Consider the following 18811-nt stretch of genomic DNA (forward strand, 5'->3'; position numbering starts at 1 on the left):
CACTTCACAGTACCAGTGATCAGTTGAACAAGTTAGGTCTTTATTCTTTGGAGCATAGAAGGTTGAGGGGGGACATGATAGAGGTATTTAAAATTGTGAGGGGGATAGATAGAGTTGACGTGGATAGGCTTTTTCCATTGAGAGTAGGGGAGATTCAAACAAGAGGACATGAGTTGAGGGTTAAGGGGCAAAAGTTTAGGGGTAACATGAGGGGGAGCTTCTTTACTCAGAGAGTGGTAGCTGTGTGGAACAAGCTTCCAGTAGAAGTGGTAGAGACAGGTTCAATATTGTCATTTAAAGTAAAATTGGATCGGTATATGGACAGGAAGGGAATGGAGGGTTATGGGCTGAGTACGGTCAGTGGGACTAGGTGAGAGTAAGCGTTCGGCACGGACTAGAAGGGCCGAGATGGCCTGTTTCCGTGCTGTAATTGTTATGTGGTTATATCACCGATTGGGGTTCGATTCCAGAAATTTGTACATTCTCCCTGCGTGTTGGTTTCCCTGAGTGCTCTGGTTTCCTCTTGTGTTTTAAAGACCTGTGGTTCGGGACAGTGTTGTGGGTATGCTGTATTGGCACTGGAAGTGTGGCGACACTCGTGGGCTGGCACCAGCACAATCCTCCGACTGTGTTGGTTGTTGATGCAGAACGACGCATTTCTCTAAAAAACTGTATTATGATCAACATGTAACAAATAAAGTTAATCTTAAAACCTTTTAAAAATTGTGTAGCGCAGTGCCTGCCAGAAAGCAAGTCTGTTGATCACAGTGTGTCATGAGTCCAAGGACTCATTGAGGTCTTATAAAAGTGTAACCAAATCGGGCTGTTTTTAAGGTTGGAAGTGAATATATGGAAAAATTACAATGGCTAACCCTCTGCCTGATAGTGGAGTTACACACAAATCAACTTTGTGTGCATGAGGCAATCTGCTATCCGAAACCTCCCTTCTCTTCATTCACCCCACCACATTACATCTGATTAAGCCGAATGCTGAAATATTTTAATCCAGTAATCTAATGCAAATCAGGATTTATTTTTTACATCTGAGTTTGTTTATCTGTGGATTGAGCCGCTGCCTGTTCACTAAAGGAGTTTGTGTTCAATGAGAGGAAATAAAGGACACAGGGTCTTTGTTTGGATCTATCGGAACTGCAAATGTGAATTTGATTATGGATCAGAATGTGAAAGAGAGGTTGCAGTACTGTAATGAAGCTGTTATAAATAGGGAGATTCTGAGTGTTCAAAACAACTCCATGGTTTGCAGTTATTGCTTCTTGCATTGGAGGGGAAAATAGTTCTATTGGTTCTCTCTAGGTGAGAGGCCCCAATAACTGCAAGATGCAAAGCTGTATTCTTTAAGAATAAGCTAAAACATTTTTTCTGCATTTCATTCAATGCCCATTCAATGCTCTTGAAGGTGAGAGTGGCAAATGTGTGAACTAGCAAACTGGTTTATTGTCACATAAATTAAGGTACAGTGAAAATCTTGTTTGGTAAGCCATCCATACAGATCATCTCAATGTAACAGTGCATTCAGACAGTACAAGGGAAAACTATAGCAGAGCATAGTGGTTAGGGTGGCATGGTAGTGGAGTGGTTAGCACAACGCTTTACAATACAGGTGACCCTGGTTCAGTTTCCGCAGCTGCCTGTAAGGAGTTTGTATGTTCTTCTCGTGACCGCGTGGGTTTCCTCCCGGTACTCCAGTTTCCTCCCAGAGTCCAACGATGTTCCAGTTGGTAGATTAATTGGTCATTGTAAATTGTCTTGTGATTAGGGTAGGATTAAATTTGATCGTTGCCAGGATAGAGTGGCTCAAAGGGCCAGAAGGGCCCATTCCCCACTGTATCTCAATAAATTATCAGAGTATGGAGTAATCTTTTTCAGTTACAGAGAAAGCATGGAGCAGGCAGACAATGAGGTGCAAGGTCATAATGAGGTGGATTGTGTGGAAACATATCTGTAACTTTGGTAAAATGTAATGTGACAAAATGGAACCTATGAAGTCGCATGTTGCTTTGCTGGTTTGAATGGAAACTTTCAAGTCTGTGTGTGTGTGTGTATGTATGTGTGTATATATATATATATATATATATATATATATATATATATATATATACACACACACACACACACATATATATGCTTTATCAAGATGTGTGTTTTATTACAGGAAAATGTATGTTTTATGGTGGGGATGCTGATGTTTTGTCAATGGAGGTAAACGGGACACAGCCTCTAAAGAACAAATGTCAGGAACCAGATAAAGATGTAGAAAATGGAGGAATGTTATGAAATGTAATTAGTTACTGTTCTCTTTAAAAAGTATAAAAGTACTTTGAGCTATGATTGAAGCTATTTCCAGATGATAATGTGTAGAATAGCTTCACTTCAAGTGAATAAATGTGTCTATAATTTGATCCTCTCTGAATTTGTTATAGTTTTTTCTGTATATTAGAAGAACTTGCTGAAAGGTAAACGAATTGTAAAATCAAGGGTCGAAAACAAGAGTCAGTCACATTGTTGTGGGTCCAGAATCTGTAGGTGGGCCAGATCTATACAGATTTAATGTAAAACCATCAATTAATTAGATTTTAATAGTCTCCTCGAGAGAATGTTACTAATAGCCTCTCACATCCAAGTTATTTAAGACCATAATAAGATATAGCAGCAGAATTAGGCCATTTGCCCCATTGAATCTGCTCCACCATTTCATCATGTCTGATCCATTTCCCATTCAGTCCCAAAATCCTGCCTTCTCCCTGTATCCCTTCATGCCCTGACCAATCAAGAATCTATCAACCTCTGCCTAAAAATATACATAAAGACCGAGCCTCCAAGGCTGCCTGTGGCAAAGAATTCCACTGCTCTCAGGCTAAAGAAACTCCCCCTCATCTCCGTTCTGAAAGGACGCCCTTTTATTCTGAGGCTGTGTCCTCTGGTCGTAGACTCTCCCGGCAGAGGAAACATCCTCTCCACATCTACTGTATCAGGGCCTTTCACCATTCGATAGGTTTCAATAAGGTCACCCCTCATTCATCTGAATTCTAGTGAATACAGGCCCAGAGCCCTCACACTCTTTTTCATCTGACAAGCCATACAATCCTGGAATCATTTTCGTGAACCTCCTTTGAACCCTCTCCAGTTTCAGCACATCCTTTCTAAGATAAGGGGCCCAAACCTGCTCACGATTCTCCAAGTGAGACCTCGTCAATGCTTTATAAAGTCTCAACATTACATCCTTGCTTTTATATTCTCTTGAAATGAATGCTAACATTGCAGTTGCCGACCTCACCACTGACTCAACTTTGCCTCCACATTTACCTGAAGTTAGTTTCCCAGGGGCCAAGGCAGGATTTGTACTCTTTATCTGAACTCTGGTAATGGCTCTTGACTGCTAGTTCTGTAACTTAATCTCTGTATTACCACTTCAAGTAAGAGTGCATATAATATCCCATACCGTCCATACTAAATTACATTAGCTGCAAGTCAAAAACCGTGTTGCTGCGAATCAGAAATAAACCCAGACAATGGCAGAAATAATCAGCAGATCAGATTCTGCCCAGTCATTGTGAAACCTGCTGTTTCAACACTGTGTTAGCCGTGTTTCATCCTCTGAATGAAGTCATTTGCTGACATGAGCAAAGGTTAAACCTTGAGACAAAGCAGGTTCAGTGGATATTAAATCTGCTGGGAAAATGTGAAAGTGGTGACCAGGTTTGAATACAGACGTCACTAAGGTTCTGTCTGTTCTTCACTTGAAATTTCCTAACTGATATTTGGGTGAGGTGGGTATGGAGGGATATGGTCCAGGTGCAGGTCAGTGGGACTAGGCAGAAAAATGGTTCAGCACAGCCAAGAAGGGCCAAAAGGCCTGTTTTTGTGCTGTAATGTTCTATGGTTCTATGATGTCAATCAACCAGGGCAGCTCCCAGCAGAGGGATCTGCCCTGGGGTACTGACATAGCTTAGCAAATCCATTCTCTTCTATGAGGGAGGAGTACTGTGAGGGGCTGAGATATATAGATCCTCCTTTCCATTTTAATGTAGTTCCAAACCATAATTTTCAACAAGGCATGCCTTGAAGCCATTAATGTTACAAAGTGCTCTTCTACCTTGGCCTCAACTGCCTCAGCCGTGCTACAAAGAGAAATGACGCTGAGATGACAGAAACGTATAAATTGTTGTTTGAGTACACATTTTGCAACAGCTTTTAAGCAAGATTCGCATCAGAACATACAAAACGGTGGAGGAACTCAACAGGTTATGCAGCATCTTACGGAGGGGCATAAACAGTTGACGCTTGGCAGCAAAATGTGATGAAGGGCCTTGGTCCAAAGCATTGACGGTTAATTCCTTTTCATAGACGCTGCCAGGACTGCTGAGTTCTTTCAGAACTTTCTGTGTGGGTCTGGATTTCCAGCACTCGCAGAGTCTCTTGTTTTTAAGATTCAGATCACTACCTTTGGTTGGAAGGATACTTGGAAAGTGTCCCTTTTATTTAACAAACGTATCACATGAAATTTTCATATTTTTGTGACAGACGTGATAAGCATTCAGATAATTAGGTTACCTCCACTGGTGGGGGAGGGGCAGAATGACTCTTGCTTGCTTGTACATGAAATTTGGATTACTTTGTTAGAACTTCTTTTGGAAATTATTTTTGGCGAGACTGACGCAATGTTTACTACTCTGAGTAACAGTTCACTGGATAGGATATTTCGACGGTCAATTCAGAAATCGCTTTTACCGGGATTACATCTATTTCAGGAAACCTTGCTGTTCCAGCACATTTCTGCTGCAATTTAACTTTGTACAAGCGTTGCAAAACGTCTGTTGACCAAGGATATACTTCTCTTTTGATACTATGCCCAATGAAGCATGTGCCCAGTCGCAATTTACTCAACCAAATCTTGGTGATTGATTACTTGATGTGACGTGTTTAGAAATCTACTGCAGAAGTTCAGAATGTATGTAGTAAGTAGTCAGTGATGTGCTGAAGTTCATGGCTGAGGGGCCAGGAATCAACAAGGTAAAATATCCAGCTACCACCCCCTGATATTCAATGGCTTTACAATTACTGACCCCCCCTATCAATGTCCTGGGGGCTACCAGACTAGAGACTGAGCTGGAGCAGTAGCCATTTACACGAGAGCATGTCAGAGGCTAGAATCTTGCTGCAGACAGTCAGAAATCAGGTTTATTATCACTGGCATAGGTCATGAAATGTGTTACTTTGTGATAACAGTATAGTACAATCTATTAAAAAAAATTACTGTAAGGGACAAGAAACATCAAAAAATAAGTAGCACAGGTTGAGGAGTTAATGGATTCATGATCCGTTCAGAAATCTGATGGCAGAGAGGAAGAAGCTCTTTCTAAAACATTGAGTATGTGTCTTAAGGCTGCTGTGGATGGTGGTAGTAATGAGAAGAATGTTCTGGGTGGTGAGGGTCCTTAATGATGGATGCTGTGGAATACAGGTCCATAATTCAGAAGGCTGTTTGTTAGATTAGTACAACGATTGTCTCCAGTATGTGTCTGGTAAAGTAAATCTACTTATTAATGATGCCCCATGTCCTTTTTTCCTTCCACTTTGCTGATATTTGGGTTGATTAAGTCTAAATATCCTGCTTCAGCTTGTAATTTTGTACAGTTTCTTCAGAATCCAGAATTTTGTTTTGAGTCCCATTCTGGCAACTTTTCTTCTCAATCGTAGTGATGTCAAAATATAATTCACCCGAGAACCAACGTGAGCCTCAAAGGAACTTCCTGATGGTTGGCAACGTGGCATTGCAGGCAGTGTAGCTGTCTCATGTTTCCATGGTCCTTTCTTTCATTCTGACCACAAGAGAACGCTGTCTGTGGGAGCTTTATGTGTTCTCCCTGTGATCGGTTTCCTCCCAGTGATGTGATAGTTGTGAGGTTAATTAGCTGCTGAAAATTATTCCTGGTGTAGAAAGCTGACGGAGAAACGAGGTGATGCAAAGAGATTTATTTAGGTGTAAGAGTTTAAGTTGTAGGGAAATTCAAAAATCTGAGGTGCAAAGAAGTCCTTGTGCAGGATTCTCTAAAGATTAATTTGTAAGTCGACTCATTGGTGAGGAAGGCAGATGTGATGTTAGCATTCATTTCAAGAGGACTAGAATATAAAAGCAAGGATGTAATGTTGAGGCTTTATAAAGCACTGGTGAGGCCTCACAGAGTAGAAACATAGAAAATATACAGCACAATACAGGCCCTTCGGCCCACAAAGCTGTACCGAACGTGTCCCTACCTTAGAACTACCTAGGCTTTAAACATAGCCCTCTATTTCTCTATTTCCTATTTTCTCTATAGTCTCTATTTCCTGAGGAGACTGAGGTCCTTTAACATCTGCCGGACGATGCTGAGGATGTTCTACGAGTCTGTGGTGGCCAGTGCTATCATGTTTGCTGTTGTGTGCTGGGGCAGCAGGCTGAGGGTAGCAGACACCAATACCTCTCATTATCTTGTACATCTCTATCAAGTCACCTCTCATCCTCCGCTGCTCCAAGGAGAAAAGGCCGAGTTCACTCAACCTATTCTCATAAGGCATGCTCCCCAATCCAGGCAACATCCTTGTAAATCTCCTCTGCACCCTTTCTATGGTTTCCACGTCCTTCCTATAGTGAGGTGACCAGAATTGAACACAGTACTCCAAGAGGGGTCTGACCAGGGTACTATATAGCTGCAACATTACCTCTCGGCTCTTAAACTCAATCCCACGGTTGATGAAGACCGATGTACTGTATGCCTTCTTAACCACAGAGTCAACCTGTGTAGCAGCCTTGAGTGTCCTAAGGACTCGGACCCCTAGATCTCTCTGATCCTCCACAGTGCCAAGAGTCTTACCATTAATACTATTTTCTGTCATCACGTTTGACATACCAAAATGAACCACCTCACACTTATCTGGGTTGAACTCCATATGCCACTTCTCAGCCCAGTTTTGCATCCTATCAATGCCCCGTTGTAACCTTGACAGCCCTCCACACTATCCGTAACATCCCCAACCATTGTATCATCAGCAAATTTACTAACCAATCCTTCCACTTCCTCATCCAGGTCATTTATATAAATCACAAAGAGTAGGGGTCTCAACAGATCGCTGAAGCACACCACTGGTTGCTGGCCTCCGTGCAGAATATGACCCGTCTACAACCACTCTTTGCCTTCTGTGGGCAAGCCAGTTCTGGATCCACAAAGCAATGTCCCCTTGGATCCCATGCCTCCTTGCTTCCTCAATAAGCCTTGCATGGAAAATTCAGTCAGGCTCGTAAGACACGACCTGCCTTTGACAAAGCCATGCTGACTATTCCTAATCATATTATGCCTCTCCAAATGTTCATAAATCCTGCGTCTCAGGATCTTCTCCATCAACTTACCAACCATTGAGGTAAGACTCACTGGTCTTTAATTTCCAAGGCTATCTCTACTCCCTTTCTTGAATAAAGGAACTACATCCGCAACCCTCCAATCCTCCAGAACCTCTCCTGTCCTCATTGATGATGCAAAGATCGTTGCCAGATGCTCAGCAATCTCCTCCCTCGCTTCCCACAGTAGCCTGGGGTACATCCTGTCCGGTCCCTGTGACTTATCCAATTTGATACTTTCCAAAAGCTCCAGCACATCCTCTTTCTTAATATCTACATTCTCAAGCTTTTCAGTCCACTGCAAATCATCCCTACAATCACCATGATCCTTTTCTGTAGTGAATATTGAAGCAAAGTATTCATTAAGTACCTCTGCTATTTCCTCCGGTTCCATACACACTTTTCCATTGTCACATTTGATTGGTCTCACGTCTTATCCTCTTGTTCTTCACAAACTTGTAGAATGCCTTGGGGTTTTCCTTAATCCTGCCCGCCAAAGCCTTCTCATGGCCCCTTCTGGCTCTCCTAATTTCCTTCTTAAGCTCCTTCCTGCAAGTCTTATAATCTTCTAGATTCATATCATTACCTAGTTTTTTGAACCTTTGTAAGCTCTTCTGAATATTGTGAGAAGCTGTGGGGCCCCTTTTTCTAAGAAAGGTTGTGCTAACATTGGAGAGAGTTCAACTGAGTTTCACAGAAATGATTCTGGATTGAATGGCTTGTCATATGAAGAATGTTTGGTGGCTCTGGGCTTGTATTTACTGAAATGCAGAAAATGAAGGGTGTCCTCATTGAAACCTATCAAACTTTGAAAGGCCTCAATAGAGTGGATGTGAAGAAGATGTTTCCTAGGGTGGATAAGTCTAAGACCAGAGGACACAGCCTCAGAATAGAGGGGCATCCTTAGAATGGATGGAATTTCTTTAGCCAAAAAGTGATGAATCTGTGGAATTCGTTGCCATAGGCAGCTGTGAAGGCAAGGCCATTGGGTATATTTAAGGCAAAGGTTGATAGATTCTTGTTTAGTCAGGGTATGAAGAGATATGAGGAGAAGGCAGGAGATTGGGGCCGAGAGGGAAAATGGATCAGCCGAGATGAAATGGAGTAGACTCAATGGGCCAAATGGCCTAATTCTACTCCTATGGTCTTATGGAAATGCTTGAGAGGGTGACATGCCTCGGATTGCTCTGAGAGTTGGCTTAGTTTCAGTGGACTGAATGACTGCTGTCTGTAGATTGTTGGATTTCCATCTTTATTCATTTATGGGATGTGGGTAAACCAGGCAGTCAGTGTTTACTGCCCAGCTAGTGGTCCTTGGGGAAGTGATAAGTATGTGGTCAGAGTTTACTTGTATTGTGACCGATGAGATTTCCTTGCTACCACCAGATTATTGAATTAATGCGAAGTGGAAGCAACAACTAACCCCTTTCATTTTGAACTCCAGATATAAACTGGGTTTACTGTTCCATTTCCTGCTTTGCCCTCAGATCTCAGGTAGAGTTTTAACATTTCTCCAAGAATCACAGGCTACCCACAGGTCATTAATAGAATAGTTTTATAGGGTCATAAGGCAATTCTAGTCATTATAATTATTTTAAAATTAATTATACAAAAAATATACAACCAGTATCACATGTCCTCTTGGTTTTAGTACTACAGTGCATGGTGAAGTGTTAGATTTTTTGTACAGTGACCTTTTTTGGCCCTCGGCTGAGCCAGGTGTGGTGTCAAGACAAGAGCAGCCTGAAGGACTCATCTCAAAAAGTTGTCAATTACCTGCCAGTTGTTTCACCCTCTGAGACTGAGCTTAACAACCTCTTTTGAAGAATTGGCAAATGGTCTCTGCCAACTCCTTCCAAATGACCTAATCAATAAACGAGAATACCATAAGACATCTGAGCAGAGTTGGGCCATTTGGGCCACCCAGTCTGATTTTATCATGGCTCATTCATTATCTCTCTTATCCCCGTACCCCCGCCTTCTCCCCGTAACCTTTGATAGGCTTACAGATTGGAACCTATAAACCTCTGCTATAAATATACCCAATGACTTGGCCATCTGTGGTAATGCATTCCATAGATTTTCACCCTCTGGCTAAAGCAGGGGTTTCCATCCTTGATGCCATGGACCCCTTCCATTAACCAAGGGGGTCCATGGACCGCAGGTTGGGATCCTCTGGGCTAAAGAAATTCCTCCTTGTATCTGCTTTAAATGGACATCCTTCTATTCTGAGGCTGTGCCCTCTGGTCATAATCACACCATGATATGAAACATCCTCTACATGTCCACTCTTTCTATGGCTCTCAATATTCAATAGGTTTCAATGAGATCCCCCTCCTTACTCTTCTAAACTCCAGGGAATACAGGCCCAGAGTCATTAAATGCTCCTCATGTGTTAACACTGTTTTTCCCAGGATCGTTCTTAAGAAACTCCTCTGGACAAACCAAACCCCAACCAACTACCTCAGCATTGACTTTATTCAAGTGATCACCATATGTTTTCAACGAACTTTCTGTTACCAGGACCATGCAACAGGGGCCATATAGTTGTCAGAGAGGAAGTGCAATGGGGATCCACTGGACTGATTCCTGGGACAGGAAGTGTTTGCCATAAGAAGATGTTGAGTCGATAAGCATTCTTTGCATTTTTAAGAGATGCCATCATTGAATTTTACCAAATTCTTGCAGGTCTCGAACGGGTCCTTGTGGGTGCAGGTACAATGTTTTAGCAGGAGTCTAGTAGCAGATGTGTCTCTATCAAATAGTAAGGCATAGGCCATTTGAGATTGTAAAGAGGACCAAGTTCTTCACTCAAGGCGAGGTGGGTTCTCTGCTCTGGAAGACTGTGGAGGCTCAGCCGTGTAATTCATTCAAAAGAGAAAGCAGCGGATTTCTGAATATTACAGGAATCACGGGATGTAGTCTGGATGATGTCAGCCTGGCAGGTGGGCTGATGAATGAACCAGAAAACATATTCTTGGTCCCATCATCCTGTTTTCTTTTCCAGTTACTGAGTGGTTCCATTTAAAATCAGACAATGTATACAATCTGAAATTCTTACTCTTCGCAGACATACATGAAACTGAAGAAAACCCCCGAAGAATGATAGAAAAGCATGAGAGTCCCAAAACAACCTCCACACAGAAACAGCAGCATAATCATCAACCCTCATCCATCCTCCTCAGCAAAAAGCGTCAACCCTTGCCAATCCTCCTCAGCCAAATGCGTCAACCCTCGTCCATCCTCCTCAGCCTCAGCCAAAAGCGTCAACCCTCGTCCATCCTCCTCAACCAAAAGCGTCAACCCTCGCCCATCCTCTTCAGCCAAAAGCGTCAACCCTCATCCATCCTCCTCAGCAAAAAGCATCAACCCTCGCCAATCCTCCTCAGCCAAATGCATCAACCCTTGTCCATCCTCCTCAGCCTCAGCCAAAAGCGTCAACCCTCGTCCATCCTCCTCAGCCAAAAGCGTCAACCCTCGCCAATCCTCCTCAGCCAAATGCGTCAACCCTCGTCCATCCTCCTCAGCCTCAGCCAAAAGCGTCAACCCTCGTCCATCCTCCTCAACCAAAAGCGTCAATCCTCGCCAATCCTCCTCAGCAAAAAGCGTCAATCCTCGCCCATCCTCCTCAGCCAAAAGCGTCAACCCTCGCTAATCCTCCTCAGCCAAATGCGTCAACCCTCGTCCATCCTCCTCAACCAAAAGCGTCAACCCTCGCCAATCCTCCTCAGCCAAATGCGTCAACCCTCGCCCATCCTCCTCAGCCGAAAGCGTCAACCCTCGCCCATCCTCCTCAGCCAAAAGCGTCAACCCTCGCCCATCCTCCTCAGCCTCAGCCAAAAGCGTCAACCCTCGTCCATCCTCCTCAACCAAAAGCGTCAACCCTCGCTAATCCTCCTCAGCCAAATGCGTCAACCCTCGTCCATCCTCCTCAGCCAAAAGCGTCAACCCTCGCCCATCCTCCTCAGCCAAAAGCGTCAACCCTCGCCCATCCTCCTCAGCCAAAAGCGTCAACCCTCGCCCATCCTCCTCAGCCAAAAGCGTCAACCCTCGCCCATCCTCCTCAGCCAAAAGCGTCAACCCTCGCCCATCCTCCTCAGCCAAAAGCGTCAACCCTCACCCATCCTCCTCAGCCAAAAGCGTCAACCCTCGCCCATCCTCCTCAGCCTCAGCCAAAAGTGTCAACCCTCGCCCATCCTCCTCAGCCAAAAGCGTCAACCCTCGCCCATCCTCCTCAGCCAAAAGCGTCAACCCTCGCCAATCCTCCTCAGCCTCAACCAAAAGCGTCAACCCTCGTCCATCCTCCTCGGCCAAAAGTGTCAACCCTCGCTAATCCTCCTCAGCTAAAAGCATCAGCCCCAACCACTGGACACGTAAGCAATAGCAAAACGCAAAGCCCTGAAGGAGACCATCAGGACAAACCACTGTTTATCCTAACGCTCCAACATCCACTTCCAAGCCCACCACCGTGAAGAACTGCAGTTTGGGTGCAGCTCTAGCTCATGGACTCTGACAGGACTCCAACCACCTTGAAAAGGAAAGAAGAGACATAAGAGAGAAAAATTTAAACTGCTTCATAGATGAAAATAAGTTGCCTTCTGGTGCTATCTTTAGCCCCTCCCCCTCAATAATTGGTAATATTTTTGTATGTTGAATACCTCAACCTTTATGACCAAATTCCTAAGTATAATTAAAAACCTAACTTCTGGCATTTAAATTGGCATTATCAATGAAATATTTTGTCCTGAGCTTTTTATAATTTGGTTCCTGTTTTTTTAGAGGGGGGTGGGAATCAAAATTTTCAATTAGATACTGCTTTACTGATACTAGAACCAGCGTTTAACAGGAGAAATAAAGTTTAAAGTCCATTAAATTTTAATGCATAACTCATTTATCCTCCTACGTTCAAGTGTCCATCAAACATAAAAAGATGCATATTCATAAATGTTCACACAGTTAACTAAGAATGGCTGTTTGAATGTGGACCGGATTGGTTTCTATTGTTATCTTGGTCAGAGACCCTTTGGGGTATTCATAACTCCTAATGAAACATATTTGATCCTTTTAAAACTTTCCTGATGGGGAAAATAATAATTGGGATGTTCCAGAACATTGAGAAGTTTAGTTAGAGAACAAAAGAATTTAGTTTTCTCTTTGAAAGATGAGAATCTAATCACCATCCATTACTTTTCCCATTAAGACGTCTGTATTTTTTTGCCGATTAGGCCTACCAGAGGCCACAGAGGTAAAGCAGGGCCGGAGGTTAGTGTGTTAATAATGTGACCTACTCAATCTTTCAACCTTCAGTTGTCCAATGGGAGAAATAAAATAAAGTTTAAAGTCAGGAGAATGAAGAACAGCTGGAAAAACTACACCAGAGCAGAGGAGTAAATAGCAGCATGGATGATTGTATATCATTGCTTTCTCTGCTATGTAAACCAAGATCCACAGAACAAGAATCTCAGAAAAGATCCTGGGGTAATAAGGAGTGAATTGATGCTGTTGGTTCAGGACCAGGAGTATGGATCATTATATATATTTGGCTAACAGTGATTCGGAACACAAATGTCTCTGTTTAACAGAGTTGTAACCCGAGTACATTTCGTTACAGCTGTAAAAGTTTGGTCATGCACTTAGCAGGTGGAGATAAAACAGCCCCCACCTTTGATGTTTTGGAAATAACCATTTGAGACTCCTGAGAGAACCAGCTACTGTTGTTGCAGACTACACTGGGCCCTTGGAGGCTGTGCTCCATCACCAGATCAAGAAAGGTCATGAAGCAGAGAGGGCTAAAGTTACGGTAATGATGTGAGAAATTCAGAAATCCCACTGATAACTGGATATTTCAATTATGGTTTTCAGCGTCAATAAACTGCATTACATAGAGAGAGCCACCAAAGACCCTGAGCTGAGTCAGCTGGCAAGTAAAATGCCCAGCAAAGTCTGTCTGAATAGCAGACTTGAGCCAGTATGCTCAGGCACCATTCCATTCTTTACTCCATTGGCAAGCACTGCTGACTAACTGACCATGTTATGTCTCCTTTTATCAGTCAAGCTGATGGGACATCCAGTGATGTCAGTGTGATCAGTTGTGATCAAATGCTAACATTTGAATTGTGTTCCGTTTAAATGTATAATACACTGTCTGTGTGGTTGATTGGCAGGTGAGAATCCAGGTGCTGATTCACGAAGTTTTAAATCGTTAGAAACAAGGTTATTATTGTATTTTAGCATTCATTTTGAGGAGAGTAGAATATAAAAGCAAGGATGTAATGCTGAGGCTTTATAAGGCATTGGTCAGACCACAATTGGAATATTGAGAGCAGTTTTGGATGTGCTGGCATTGGAGAGGGTCCAGAGGAGATTCACGCAAATAATTCTAGGAATGAAAGGGTTATTATGAGAACTGTTGATGTCTCTGGACCTGTACTTGCTGAGAGTTTAGAAGAATAGTAGACAGACTCGATGGGCCAAATAGCCTAATTCTGCTCCAATGTCTTAATGTCTTGTATTTCATTGAAAGTGGCATCACAGATAGGGATAGTCATAAAGAAATATTTTGGTACATTGGCTTTCACAAATCAATGTACAGGTGTCCTCCGCTTTACAAATGTTCGCTTTACGCCACTTAGCTTTTACAAAAGGCCTACATTAGTAGCCTGTTTTCACATTGCAAAGAGATTTTCGCTTTTATGAAAATTTTTCCCATATCAATGAATGGTTCTTCACTTCATGCCATTTCGGCTTAAGAAAGGTTTTAGAGGAACACTGAGTACAGGAGATGGGATGTTATGTTGAAGTTGTATAAAACATTGAAGCCTAATTTGTACTATTGTGTACAATTTTGGTCACCTACCTTCAGGAAAGATGTAAATAAAATTGAAAGAATTTTGCTGGGACTGGGGGACTTATGTTATCAGGAAAGATTGAATAGGTTAAAACTTTATTCCTTGGAATGTAGAAGATTGAGAGGAGATTTGATAAGGGTATACAAAGTTATGAGGGGTATAGGTAGGTTAAATGCAAACAGGGTTTTTCCACTGACGTTAGTGAGACTAGAATTAGAGGTCATGGGTTAAGGGTGAAAGGTGAAAAGTTTAAGGGGAACATGAGAATCATCTTCACTCGTAAGGGTGTGGAACGAGCTGCCAGCGCATGCGTCCATGGGTGAGTTTGCAAACTTCTGCAGCATTTTCTGATATATCTTTAAAGATTTTTATCAAGTCTTGTGTGGGATTTCTTTCTCCACCCTTTTTGATTCTACTTGATAGTTATAATCTCTGATTCTGATGTCTCACTGTAAATCTTTTTTAGGCTGCTTTTGATGGTTCAAAGACTTTTCTTAATGCTATACAGTATACGGTAGAGTATTTATCGTGCAATATTCCAAGTGTATTTTCAACAGACTCTAATTCAAATTTAACATTTTAAATACTTTGAATTCCTAAGGTACAAATATAATAACATGTTCAGCGACTTTACTGACCTGCAAAGCTGCTTTGAATAGGTTGATTGTCAATATTCCTGGATCACTTTACTCTTTGACTATATTCAGTTTTCTGGTTTATAAGATGCAGGTAATGTTTTTGTTTCTCTTGTTAAAGTTCCTCACTTGACAGTTTTCTGCATTAGAGCTCACATCCCACTGATGCTGTGTGTTAGTTGTCAAATCTTCCACCTCCTAGCAAGTCTTATTCTGATTTGATAACTCTTACAAAGCTTGATACTATTCACCCCATTGAGTCTGATTTATTATCTCTCAACCCCATTCTCTTGCCTTCTCCCCGTAACCTTTCACGACCTGACCTATCAACCTTCACTTTAACTATACCCAATGACTTGGCCTCCGCAGCCATCTGTGTCAGTGAATTCTACAGATTCACCAGCCTCTGACTAAAGAAATTCCTCCTCATCTCCTTTCTAAATGGACATCCCTCTACTCTGAGGCTGTGCCCTCAGGTCTTAGACACCCCCAATATAAGAAACATCCTTTCCACATCCACTCTGTCTGGGCCTTTCAATATATTCCCCCAAGCAGTTTCCAAATGGGTATACTTATTGCTGGTGGGAATGGCCACAGGCAACCAAACAAATCAACATGATTTCATGAGAAGAAATTCATATTTTACCACTTCATTGAAGTTCTTTGAGGGGTGACCTTGCATTGAGGTCTTTAAAATTATGAGGGAGTATATAATCAGATTTTTTTTTTGCCCAGGGTGGGGGAGCATAGAATTAGAGGGGCTGGTTTAAGGTTGGGGGAGTGATCTGAGGGGTAAGGGTGGCGAACATCTAGAATGTGCTGCCAGAAGATGTGGTGGAAGTGACAACAATTATAAAGTGAGCACGCACCTGGGTAGGAAAGGCCTGAAGTGGGCAAATGGGAGGCAGTGGTAGGCGGAAGTGTGTTGTACTTTTCTGTAATTATAGGTAACATGCAGTGTCTCTGGCGCTGTATTTAGATATTCAGATGGCATTTGTGATGAGCTGCCACATCGAAGGCCATATAATGCAGAAAGTAATCGCTCACTGTGTATGAAGTAGTACATTGTTGTTGAAAGAATCGTTAGTTATTTAAAAAGAAACAGAGGAGGCATAAGAGAGTAGTGGCAAAGTAGTGGCACTCATTAAGTAGTGGCAAATTAATGAGTGTTACGCCAAATGGATCAGTGTGGCCCTCAACTTCCTATTTTCATATCATTTGTATAAACTATAAGTTTATCCATCATCTGAGTCAATGATATGCAGCATAAAAATCAGTGGTCCCAACACTGACCTCTGCGGAACACCACTAGTTACCAGCAGCCAACCAGAAAAGGATCTTTTTATTTCCAATCTCTGCTTTCTACCAATCGGCCAATGCTCTAACCGTGCTAGTAACTCCTGGGTTCCTAACTTGATAAGCAGCCTTGGGTGTGGCACCTTGTCAAAGGCCTCCTGAAAGTTCAAATATACAACATCCTCTGCATCCCCTTTATCTATCCTACTTGTAATCGTAAAGAATTCCAACAGGTTCATCAGGCAAGATTTTCCCTGAAGGAAACCATGGTGACTTTGTCCTATCTTGTCCAGTGTCACCAAGTACTCCATAACTTCATCCTTAATGATTGACTCCAACATCTTCCCAGCCACTGAGGTCAGGCTAACTGGTCTATAATTTCCTTTCAGCTGCCTTCCTCCTTTCTTAAAAGTGGACTGACATTTGCGATTTCCCTCCCCCCCCCCCACCAGTCCTCTGGTACCATGCCGGAGTCCAATGATTTTTTGAAAGATTATTTCTAATGCCTCCACAACATCTGCCACTACCTCTTTCAGAACCCTAGGGTGCAGTTCATCTGATCTGGGTGACTTATGTACCTTTAGGTCTTTCAGCTTTTTGAGCATCTTCTCTGTTGTAGTAGTAACTGCACTTACTTCTCTTCCCTTGCAGCCTTCAACACCTGGTACACTGCTAGTGTCTTCCACAGTGAAGACACTAAATACTCATTTAGTTCATCTAGCTTTGCTATCTTGCTTTCATATTTCATCTTTTTCCCCCAATGATTCTTTTAGTTCTTTCTGTAGAATTTGAAAGCTTCCCATTCCTCTATTTTCCTGCTAAGATTTGCTTTGTTGTATGCTCTCTCTTTTGCTTTTACATTAGCTTTGACTTCCCTAATACACTGATACTTAACTTGCTGGCTGCAATTTTGTCCTGTCATCTGCCTGCTCTTCCTCGCAGTCTGACTTCAGACTGTCTTTGCTTTTTTACCATCCGTCCTGTCCTGAGCCCCTTCAATCCAGTTCCCACCCTCCTGCCAAATTACTTTAAACTCTCCCAACAGAGTTAACAAAGCTGCCCATGAGAATATTGGACCCCCTTGGGTTCAGGTACAATCTGTCACTTTTGTACATGTCATACCTCCCCCAGAAAAGATCACAATGATCCAAGAACCTGAAGCCCTTCCCCTGAACCTGCTTCTCAGCCCAGCATTTATCTGCCAAATCATCCTGTTTCTACCCTCACTGGCACGTGGCACAGGTAGCAATCCAGAAATTACTACCCTGGAGGTCCTGCTTCTCAATTTTCTGCCTAGCTCTCTAAATTCTCCCTTCAGGACCTCTTTGCTTTTTTCTTTCCAGCCAAGACATCTGGCTGCTCTCCCTCCCCCTCTAAATTGCTATGGACACGATCCTAGACATCCCTGACCCTGGGACCTGGCAGGCAACATACTCTCTGGGTGTCCCATTCATGTCCACAAAATCTCCTGTCTGTTCCTCTGACTATTGAGTCCCCTCTCACTACTGCTTCTCTCCTCTTCCTCTTTCCCTTCTGCACTACGGACCCATGCTCAGGGCCAGTAATCTGGTCTCAGTGGCGTTCCCCTGGGAGGTCACCCCCCACAACAGTATCTGAAACAGCATGCTCATTATTGAGGGGAATGGCCACAAGGGTGCTCTGAGCTAACTGTCTATTCATCGTCCCATTCCTTCTCCTGACAGTCACCCAACTATCCACCTCCTGCAACCTAGGGGTGACTACTTCCCTGTAACTCCGATCGATGATCTCACTCTCCCGTACAAGCCGAAGGTCATCCAGCTGCTGCTGCTCCAGATCCCTAACACAGTCCTCAAGGAGCTGCAGCCGGATGCACTTCACACAGATCTAATTCCCTGGGAGACTCTGGGTCTCCCAGGACTCCAACATCTGGCATGAAGAGCACACAATGCTCATTTAAACCACACTAGGTACCCCTGACACAGTAAGAAAAAAGGGAAACTCAACAGAAACTTACCTGGACCATTTACCTAGAAGCAATGTTTCTTTCGAGCTGAAACCTCCTTTGAGCCAAAGCCTGACACTCCCACTCTCACCAGTGGCCCAGTCCAACAATGGCCACTCCACTTGTCCCTTCAGTACTCTTAATTACTCTTCTCTGCGCCACTGATTGGGCCGCCAGAATAACACCAAGTGCCCGCAAAGTTCTCCTTTTAAAAGAGCACCGCCAACCTGCGAGTAACCTCCTCGCTGCGCGCTAATCCCGCTACTGATTGGGCCGCGAGAATGACCCCCGAAGCTCACCTGCTTTAGGATGCTGACCAAAGTTATCAAGGTAAATTGCTGTAAAAACAGGAGCTGAGGATGGAAAAGTAAACAAGAAACAAATTTAAATAGAAGTTTGTTATTCTTCATGAGAAGAATTGAATATAAAAGGTAGGGAGGCTATGCTTCCAGTTAGCTTGGGATGGCATCTACAGTTCTCTGTACAACATTCACCCAGGAAAGGGTTACTACTTATTCTGAGCAAAAACAAACTGCTGGAGGCACCATTTATGGAGACTCGACATTTAGTTGAGTCAATACATAAGGATGGATTCTGAGATAGTGACTTATTCTGAGATGGCATTCCCTGGTTCTTGACACTTCAGCCACCTATC

General features: G+C 43.0%; 1 protein-coding gene across 1 annotated transcript in view; it reads left to right on the forward strand.

Moving 5' to 3' along the window:
- The first annotated feature begins 5004 nt into the window (after positions 1-5004).
- pstpip2 (proline-serine-threonine phosphatase interacting protein 2) overlaps positions 5005-18811 on the forward strand; it is a 119041-nt gene continuing 105234 nt past the window's right edge. The window contains exon 1 of the mRNA XM_059963480.1: positions 5005-5031. Within this exon, the coding sequence (XP_059819463.1) occupies positions 5005-5031 (27 nt within the window). The remainder of the gene's footprint in view (positions 5032-18811) is intronic.

Source organism: Hypanus sabinus, chromosome 3 (assembly GCF_030144855.1).
Source record: "Hypanus sabinus isolate sHypSab1 chromosome 3, sHypSab1.hap1, whole genome shotgun sequence".
In the NCBI taxonomy this organism is placed as follows: domain Eukaryota; kingdom Metazoa; phylum Chordata; class Chondrichthyes; order Myliobatiformes; family Dasyatidae; genus Hypanus; species Hypanus sabinus.